The following is a 10474-nucleotide window of genomic DNA, read 5'->3' as shown; positions in this document are numbered from 1 at the left end:
ACACACACACACACACACACATTTGTTCCTCTAGAGAACCCAAACTAAGACCTCAATCACTTCCCTATTATTCTTGGTTCTCAACAATGACACATTTGTTGTTAGGTGCCATCAAGTCAGCTCCAATGCATAGCAACCCTTTGTACAGCAGAAGGAAACACTGCCCAGTCCTGCATCATCCTCATAGTCATTGCCATCCTTGAGACCATCATTGCAGCCACTGGGTCAATCCATCTCATCGAGGGTCTCCCCTTTTTTTGCTGACCTTCTACTTTACCAGGCATATCTTTCTCTAGGGATTGGTCCCTTCTGATAATATGACCAAAGTCTGAGAGATGAGGTACACCCTATGTGCACACAATGGCACAAAGTGTACACTTAATAAGTGACAGGTATCACCAGTTTTCTAAGGGAGTTCCTGGGTGGAACAAATTGTTACACACTCAACTACTAGCTGAAAGGTTGGTGATTCAAACCCACCCAGAATTTCCTTGGAAGACAGGCCTGGCAATCTGCTTCTGAAAGGTCACAGCCTTGAAAACCCTGTGGAACACAGGTCTACTCTGCATGCGTGGGGTCACAGTTAGACAGAATTGACTCAATTGCAACTAATAACAATATCAGTTTTCTAAAGCCAGGACCAGGTGGGAAAGTGGTGTGGTGGGTTACGCACCGTGTAGCTCATTTTGAACTTCCATTTGCATGTCTGCAGGTCCCAGAGGCACAGCAGGGCATCCTCTGACCCACTCACAGCCAGCTCTTCCTTGTGGCTGACCTCCACGCAGGTGACCCGGCTCCTGTGGGCTTCCAAAGGGAACACCTTGGAGTTGGCACACTCATAGAGAAAGAGGTCGCCGTTTGTCATGCCATAGACCACCCGACAGTCAGCCAGAATGGCTACGCTGGAGATGGTCTCAGGCAGCTGGGTATAAAAGGTGTAGGTTGGCCCATCAATGACGGGACAGGGGTCCCCAGGACTGATGTCTAGCACCAGGACGATGTTGTCATAAGCGATGGCCAGGCGCTCCTCACCCTTGCTCAGTGACATGCAGTTGATGGCTTTGCGGGCCTCTGGAGGAGGGATGCACATCACATCCTGCCGGGAGTTTAGGGGGAATACGAGGACAATTCCAGAGACGAGGCCAGTAAAGAGGAGCTTGGTCTGCTCAGCCACCTCCAGACACCTGACTTCATTGGAGGTGTCCAAAGCATCTTGTTCCTCGCCTGCCAAGAGGAGGAGACCACATTAAAAACTGACTACAGCCCTGAAGCTATTGCCTGGAAACTACTTTTTAAAAAAATAATTTATTTTATAATTTTTTTGTTGCTGGAAATACATATAGCAGAACATACATATACCAATTCAACAATTTCTGCATGTACAGCTCAGTAACATTGAGTGCATTCTTTAAATTGTGCAACAATTCTCACCTTCCTTTTCCAAATGATTCCTCCCTCCCTCATTGACATAAACTTACTGCCCTCTAAGCTTCCTATCTAATCTTCCTTCCAAGGAGTGACTGTTGTCAGTTTGATCCCATAGATAGTTCTTTAAAAGAACACAATGCTCAAGGCAGACCTTCTTTATTAATTGTTGTCATTAAGTGCCTTCCAGTCGTCTCCAACTCATAGTGACCCCATGCACAGCAGAACGAAACACTGCCCGGTCCCGCGACAGCCCCACGATCTTTGCTATACCTGAGCCCATCGTTGCAGCCACTGTGTCAACCCATCTCATTGACAGCCTTCCCCTCCTTCGTCAACCCTCCACCTTACCAAGCATGATATCCTTCTCCAGGGAATGGTCCCTTCTGATAACATGACCAAAGTAGGTGAGACCAAGTCTGGCCATTCTCACTTCCAAAGAGCATTCTGACTGCACTTTTTCCAGGACAGACTTGTTAGTTCTTTTAGCAATCCACAGTACTTCTAGCATTCTTTGCCAACACCACAACTCAAAAGCATCAACTCTTCTGCAGTCTTCCTTCTTCATTGTCCAGCTTTCACATGCATATTAGGCGATTGAAAGTACCATGGCTTGTGTCAGGCACACATTAGTCTTCAAGGAAACATCTTCGCTCTTCAGAACTTGAAAGTGGTCCCTTGCAGCAGATTTGTCCAATGCTATATGATATCTGATATCTCGACTGCTGCTGCCATTGGTGTTGATTGTAGAATCAAGTAATATGAAGTCTTTGATAACTTCAATTTTTTTCTCCGTTTATCATCATGCTGCTTATAGGTCCCATTGTGAGGATTTTTGTTTTCTTTATATTGAGGCGTAATCCATACTGCAGACCTTATTTCTCAATTTTCATCAGTAAGTGCTTCAAGACATCCTCATTTTCACCGAGCAAAGTTGTGTTGTCTGCATAATGCAGGTTGTTAATGAGTCTTCCTCCAATCCTGACACCATGTTCTTCTTCATATAGTCCAGGTTCTTGGATTAATTGTTCAGCATGCAGATTATTCAAATAAGTATGGTGAAAGGATACAACCCTGATGAACTCCCTTCCTGATTTTAAACCATGCAGTGTCACCTTGTTCTGTTCAAACAACAGCTTCCTGGTCTATGTACAAGTTCCTCATGAGCACAGTTAAGTGTTCTGGAATTCCCATTCTTCTCAATGTTATCCACAATTTGTCATGATCCACACAATCAAATGCCTTTACATAGTTAATAAAACACAAGTAAACATCTTTCTGGTGTTCTTTGCTTTGAGCCAAGATCCATCTGACATCAACAATGATATCCCTCGTTCCACATCCTCTTCTGAATCCAGTTTGCATTTCTGGAAGTTCTCCATCAATATACTTCTGTAACCATTTTTGAATTATTTTCAGTGAGATTTTACTTGTGTGCAATATTAATGGCATTGTTCAATTATTTCCATATTCTGTGGGATCACCTTTCTTTGGAATGGGTAAAAATATGGATCTTTTCCAGTGTGTTGGCCAGGTAGTTCTCTTCTAAATCTCTTGGCATAGCCAAATGAGTGCCTCTGGTGTGGCATGTTTGTTTAAACATCTCAATGGGTATCCTGTCAATTCCTGGAGCCTTGTTTTTTGCCACTTCCCTCAGTGCAGCTTTGACTTCTTCCTTCATTACCATTGGTTCTTGATCATGTGCCACCTTCTGAAATGGATGAACATCAACCAATTCTTTTTGGTACAGTGACTCTGTGTATTCCTTCCACCTTCTTTTGATGCTTCATGCAGCATTCAATATATTGCCCATAGAATCTTTCAATATTCCAACTCAAGGCTTAAATTTCCTCTTTGGTTCTTTCAGCTTGAGAAATGCTGAGTGTGTTCCTCATGTCTTTGTACATTTCATTATAGTAATTGGCTTTGTCTGCTCAAGCTGCTCTTTGAAATCTTCTGTTCAGCTCTTTTATCTTGTCATTTCTTCTATTTTCTTTAGCTAACCTCTGCTCAAGGACAAGTTTCAGAGTCTCTTCTGACATCCATTTTGGTCTTTTCTTCCTTTCCTGTCTTTTTAATGAACTTTTGCTTTCTTCATGGATGATGTTCTTGATGTCAACCCCCAATTCCTCTGGTTTTCAGTCACTGGTGTTCAATGCATCAAATTTATTCTTTAGATGGTCTCTAAATTCAGGAGGGATATATTCAAGGTCATATTTTGGCTCTCATGGACCTGTTGTAATTGTCTTCAACTTTAATTTGAACTTGCAAGTGAGCAGTTGATGGTCTGTTCCACAAGCAGCTCCTGGCCTTGTTTTGGCTAAAGATATCGAGCTTTTCCATTGCCTCTTGCCACAGATGTAGTCAATCTGATTTCTGTGTACTCCATCTGGCAAAATCCACATGTACAACTGCCGTTTGTGTTGTTGAAAAAAGGTATTTGCAATGAATAAGTTGTTGGTCTTGCAAAATTCTATCATGTGATCTCCAGCGTATTTCTGTCACCAAGGCCAAATTTTCTGACTACTGGTGATTCTTCTTTGTTTCCAACTTTTGCATTCCAGTCACCAGTGATAATTAATACATCTTGATTGCATGTTCAGTCAATTTCATACTGCAGAAGTTGGTAAAAATCTTCAATTTCCTCATCTTTGGCTTTGGTGGTTGGTGCATAAATTTGAATAACAGTAGTATTAACTGGTCTTCCTTGTAGGCATATGGATATTATCCTATCACTGACAGCATTGTACTTCAGGGCAGATATTGAAACATCCTTTGTGATGATGAATACCATGCTGTTCAAATTGTCATTCCCAGCATAGTAGATCCTATCATTGTCTGATTCAAAATGGCCAAAACCAGTCATTTCAGCTCACTAATGTCTAGGATATCAACCTTTATGTGTTCCATTTCATTTTTTACAACTTCCAATTTTCCTGGATTCATACTTCATACAGTCCATGTTCCGATTATCAATGGATGTTTGCAGCTGTTTCTTCTCATATTGAGTTGTGCCACTTCAGCAAGTGGAGGCCCTGAAAGTTCTACTTTATCCATATCATTAAGGTAGGCTCTACTCTGATGAGGCAGCTCTTTCCCAGTCATATTTTGAGTGCCTTCCAACCTTAGGGGCTCATCCTCTAGCACTGTATCGGACAATGTTTCAGGGCTATTCATAAAATTTTCCAGCAATATATCAGACAGTTTCATTACTATTCATAAGGTTTTCACTGGCCAATTCTTTGAGAAGTGGATGGCCACTTCCTTCTTCTGAGTCTGTCTCAGTCTGGAAACTCCACCGAAATCAGTCCACCATGGGCACACCTGCTGCCACAGCCTCCAGCCTCACAGCAACATGAAAGCCACTGCAATGTGACAAACTGACAGACAAGTTTGTCTCCCTTAGCTGTTCCAACCACTCTGCTCACTTCCTGGGCTACCACTTACCTGTTCCTGCTGGCCCTGTCTGCTGCTGCTCTCTGCCACCTGGGGCTGTCCCCCACCTGCCTTATCTGTTCTGCTGCCGGCCCTGTCTGCCACTGCTCCTAATTGAGCTGCTTTACTAATTAAGCTAAACTATTGTTTGGTTTCAAGAAGACTTCAGGAGATATTTTTGGTTTAAAGTTGAAAGATTATCTTAGGGCAATAGTTTTGGGAGTTCATCCAGCCTCTATACCTTCAGCAAGTCTTGATTCCATGGAAATTTAAAGTTCTTTCCCACATTTCCACCCCTTTTGATCAGTATTGTCCTATAGATTCTTTGCTTAAAATGGCCTGGAAACTACTTTGAAGCCTTGAATCAAAACTATCCCATGATACCATCTTTAAACTAAACAACACTTTAGTTCATTTAATATAGAAAGTTAGCATTGAGCATTGCACTCTTTTAAAGAATTATCTGTATGAGATCAAATGGACAACCAAACCAAACTCACTGCCGTAGAGTCAATTCCGACTCATAGAGACCCCCACTGGGTTACCAGGGCTGAAAGTCTTTACAGAAGCAGACTGCCCCATCTTTCTTCCAAGGGGCAGCTGGTTGGAACTACCAGCCTTATGGTTAACAGTCAAATGCCTTAACCACTATACCACCAGAGTTCCTTAAATGGACAACAGTAACTCTAAAACACAGATAAGAAGTTTAAGGGACAGAGAGTCCAAGTTAATGGTGATGAAACAATATAGGCAGAGATGAGGAGAATGGTGACATAATATGAAATATGTAACCATTGTCAGTGAGCTGTACATGTAAAAAATTAGTGAATAGATGTATGTTTTGCCGTGCAAATTTTTACCAAAAACAAAAAATTTAAAAACTGACCACAATATGATCTCATTTCTATGAAATAAACAAATAAGTAGAAACCAAAGATTATTAGTGGGTAGGAAAGGAGCTCTTGTGGTGTAGTGCCTGAGGTATTTGACTGCTAACCAGAAGTCTGATGGTTCAAAACCACCAGCCACTCCTCGGAAGGAAGATTGGGCAATCTACTTCCGTAGTGATACCACCTCAGAAACCCAAGGAGGGGTCACTATGAGTCGGATCCAAATCGATGACAGTGAGTGAGAGGGATAGGAAGGAAAGAGAAAGGGGGAATTTTTGCTTAGGGGACACTGACTTTGTGTTGATGGTGGTAGAGGAATTTGGAAAAGGATAGCAAGAATTGTTGCACAACCTGAAGTATGTAATCAATGTCACTGAATGGGACATGTAGAAATGGTTGAAGTGGTGTGTCTTCTGTTGCCTATATTTTTACCACAACTTAAAAAAAATAAATAAAATAACTAATCACAGAATCACCTTTTACATGGTGTGTGTTTGTTGTTGTTTTAAGGATTTAAAAACTTATTACCTGTAATATTTAGCTTAAAATCCCTAAGTGGTGTGAATAGAGAATGTTCGCAGCTGTTAACCAAAAGGTTGGCACCTCAGAAGAACGGCCTGGTGATGTACATCTCGAAAATCACCACTGAAAACCCTAAGGAACAGTGCTCCACTCTGACACACAGGAGAGTGTCATGAGTTGAAGTGGACTTGAAGGCAACTGGTTCACCCTCAATTAGCAGACAAGCACTTCAAGAATAGTGACCTTGTTGGATTTGTTCTCTGTCAGTTCCCAGAGCCTAACCTAGCAGCTGACACCTAAAATCATTTGTCAAATGAATGAGTGAGTGAACTTGAGAATGAGTTGCTTTTCCTAGACTAACTGAGGACAAAGCAGCAGGATCCAGTTAAGGGCAGGGTGGAGAGGTTTCAAACAACTAAGGGAGATGAACTTCTCTGTCAGTTTGTTATACTGTGGTGGCTTGCATGTTGCTGTGAGGCTTGAGCTGTGCCACCAGTGTCTGAAACCCAGTGGGGTGCACATGGTGCACAGCTTTCAACACAGCTTACAGCCTGAGACAGACTAGGAAGAAGGAAGAGGCCATTCACTTCTCAAAGAACTGGCCAGAGAAAACCTTATGAATAGCAGAGAAACACTGTCTGATACATTACCGAGTAACTTTATGAATATCCCTGAAACATTGTCAGATACACTGCAGGAAGATGAGCCCCTTAGGTCAGAAGGCACTCAAAAGAGCGGCTTCCTCAGAGTAGAACCAACCTTAATGATATGGATAGAGTAAAGCTTTCAGGACCTCCATTTGCTGATGTGGCATGACTCAAACTGAAGAAAAACTGTTGCAAACATCCATTAATAATCAGAATATGGAATGTATGAAGTGTGAATCTAGGAAAATTGGAAGTTATAAAAAATGAAATGGAACACATAAAGATTGATATCCTAGGCATTAGTGAGCTGAAATTACTGGTTTTGGCCATTTTGAATTAGACAAAGACAGGATCTACTATGCTGGGAATGACAGTTTGAAGAGGAATGGCATGGCATTTATCATCACAAAGGATGTTTCAAGATCTGCCCTGAAGTACAATGCTGTCAGTGATAGGATAATATCCATATGCCTACAAGGAAGACCAGTTAATACTACTGTTATTCAAATTTATGCACCAACCACCAAAGCCAAAGATGAGGAAATTGAAGATTTTTACCAACTTCTGCAGTATGAAACTGACTGAACATGCAATCAAGATGTATTAATTATCACTGGTGACTGGAATGCAAAAGTTGGAAACAAAGAAGAATCACTAGTAGCTGGAAAATTTGGCCTTGGTGACAGAAATAATGCTGGAGATTGCATGACAGAATTTCATGAGATCAATGACTTATTCATTGCAAATACCTTTTTTCAACAGCACAAATGGTGGCTATACACATGGACTTCAGATGGAGTACACAGGAATCAGATTGACGACATCTGTGGCAAGAGGCAATGGAAAAGCTCAATATCTTCAGCCAAAACAAGGCCAATAGCTGATCGTGGAACAGATCATCAACTGCACATATGCAAGTTCAAGTTGAAGTCGAAGACAATTAAAACAAGTCCACAAGAGCCAAAATATGAACTTGAATATATCCTTCCTGAATTTAGAGACCATCTAAAGAATAGATTTGATGCATCAAACACCAGTGACCTAAAACCAGAGGAATTGTGGGATGACATCAACAACAGCATTCATAAGAAAGCAAGAAGTCACTAAAAAGAGGAAAAAAGAAGAAAAGACCAAAATGGATGTCAGAAGAGACTCTGAAACTTGCCCTTGAGTGGAGAGTAGCTAAAGCAAATGGAAGAAATGACAAGATAAAAGAGCTGAACAGAAGATTTCAAAGAGCAGCTTGAGCAGACAAAGTCAATTACTATTATGAAGTGTGAAAAGAACTGGAATTAGAAAACCAAAAGGGAAGAACATATTTGACATTTCTCAAGCTGAAAAACTCAATGGGGAAAATGCAGGAAGCATCGAAAAAGATGGAAGGGATATACTGAGTCACTGTACCAAAAAGAACTGGTCAAGTTTCATCCATTTCAGGAGGTGGCATATAATCAAGAACCAACAGTATTGAAGGAAGTGGTGAAGAACAAGGCCCCAGGAATACATGTTGAGAAGTTTCAACAAATGGATGTCCTGCTGGAGGCACTCACTCAGCTATACCAAGAAATTTGGAAGACAGCTACCTGGCTAACTGACTGGAAGAGATCCATATTTGTACCCATTCCAAAGAAAGGTGATCCCACAGAATGTGGAAATTATCAAACAATATAATTAATACTGGATGCAAGTAAAATCTTGCTGAAGATAATTAAAAAACGGTTGCAGAAGGATATTGACAGAGAACTTCCAGAAATGCAAACTGGATTCAGAAGAGGATGTGGAACAAGGGATATCATTGCTGATGTCAGATGGATCTTGGCTCAAAGCAAAGAATATCAGAAAGATGTTTGCTTGTGTTCTATTGACTATTCAAAAACATTTGAATGTGTGGATCACAACAAATTATGGATAACACTGAAAAGAATGGGAATTCCAGAACACTTGATTGTACTCACAAGGAACCTGTACATAGACCAGGAGGTTGTTGTTCGAACAGAACAAGGGGACACTGGATGGTTTAATAATCAGGAAGGGAGTGTGTCAGGGTTGTATCCTTTCACCATACTTATTCAATCTTTATGCTGAGCAAATAATCTGAGAAGCTGGACTGTATGAAGAAGAACATGGCAGCAGGATTGGAGGAAGAATCATTAACAACCTGCGATATGCTGACGACACAACTTTGCTTGGTGAAAGTGAGGATGATTTGAAGCACTTACTGATGAAGATTGAAGAACGCAGTCTGCAGTATGGATTACATCTCAATATAAAGAAAACAAAAATCTTCACAACTGGACCTATAAGCAGCATCACGATAAATGAAGAATAGATTGAAGTTGTCAAAGACTTCACATTTCTTGATTTTACAATCGACACCAGTGGAGACAACAGTCAGGACATCAGATGACATATAGCACTGGGCAAATCAGCTGCAAAGGATCTCTTTCAAGTGCTAAAGAGCAGAGATATCTCTTTGAGGACCAAGGTGCACCTGACACAAGCCATGGTATTTTCAATTGCCTCATATTCATGTGAGAGCTGGACAATGAATAAGGAAGACAGAAGAAAAGTTGACACTTTTGAGCTGTGGTGCTGGTGAAGAATGCTTAAAGTACCATAGACTGCTAAAAGAACTAACAAATCTGTCCTGGAGGAGGTGCAGCTAGAAAGTTCCTTGGAAGTGAGAATGGACAGACTTCGTCTCACCTACTTTGGTCATGTTGTCAGAAGGGACTGTTCCCTGGAGAAGGATGTCATGCTTGGTAAGGTGGAAGGTCAACGAAAGAGGGGAAGACCCTCAATGAGATGGATTGACACAGTGGCTGTGGTGATGGGCTCAAGTATAGCAAGGGTAGTGGAGTTGGTGCGGGACCAGGCAGTGTTTTGTTCTGCTGTGCATAGGGTTGCCATGAGTTGGAGATGATTTGACGGCACCTAACAGAAACAACAGACTAACTGACTTATAGCAATGCCATGTGTTACAGAGTAGAACTGAGTTCCATAGGGTTTTTTGAGGTACAATCTTTTGTGTGTGTGTGTGATACGGGTGAAAGTTTTCAGAGCAAGTTCACTTTTCATACAGCAGTTCACATACACTTTGTCTCATGCCACTGACTACAATTTACCCCAATGCAACAGCTCCCTCTCCCACTTCCTCCCAATAGTTACCTCTTCCCTGTGTCCCTCCCTCCATGCACTCCTGCCCCCTGAGCTGTCTCCCTGTGCATACACAACCCTTCTATTCTCCCATGATCGTTCTCTCCAAGGAGTGTTCTACCTCAGGTACATATTCAACTCATATGCCTGTCTTTGGTTTGGCTGGAAGTCACAGGTGTGCGTTCAGTCCCAGACCTGAAGGGCAGCTAGGGGCCACAGTCTCAGTGGTTCCACCAGGCTCCATCAGACCAGCAAACCTGGTCCCCTTTTATTATTATTATTTTTTTTTTCCAAATGATTTTGAGTTTTGTTCCACATTGTTCTCCTTCTCTATCCAGGATCCCCTACATAGATCCCTCTCTGAGTGGTTGACTGTGGTAGCTGGACACCATCTAGTTC

General features: G+C 41.7%; 1 protein-coding gene across 1 annotated transcript in view; it reads right to left on the bottom strand.

Moving 5' to 3' along the window:
• NWD1 (NACHT and WD repeat domain containing 1) overlaps positions 1-10474 on the bottom strand; it is a 117203-nt gene that overhangs the window by 16074 nt on the left and 90655 nt on the right. Inside the window, 1 exon segment of the mRNA XM_007945452.1 lies at positions 670-1224. Coding sequence (XP_007943643.1) covers positions 670-1224 — 555 coding nt within the window.

This window comes from Orycteropus afer, unplaced genomic scaffold (genome assembly GCF_000298275.1).
Source record: "Orycteropus afer afer isolate SDZICR_OR568_19922 unplaced genomic scaffold, OryAfe1.0 scaffold00136, whole genome shotgun sequence".
Taxonomy (NCBI): Eukaryota; Metazoa; Chordata; class Mammalia; order Tubulidentata; family Orycteropodidae; genus Orycteropus; species Orycteropus afer.
The sequence above is the reverse complement of the archived record's forward strand: the minus strand, read 5'-3'. Positions and strand labels throughout refer to the sequence as shown.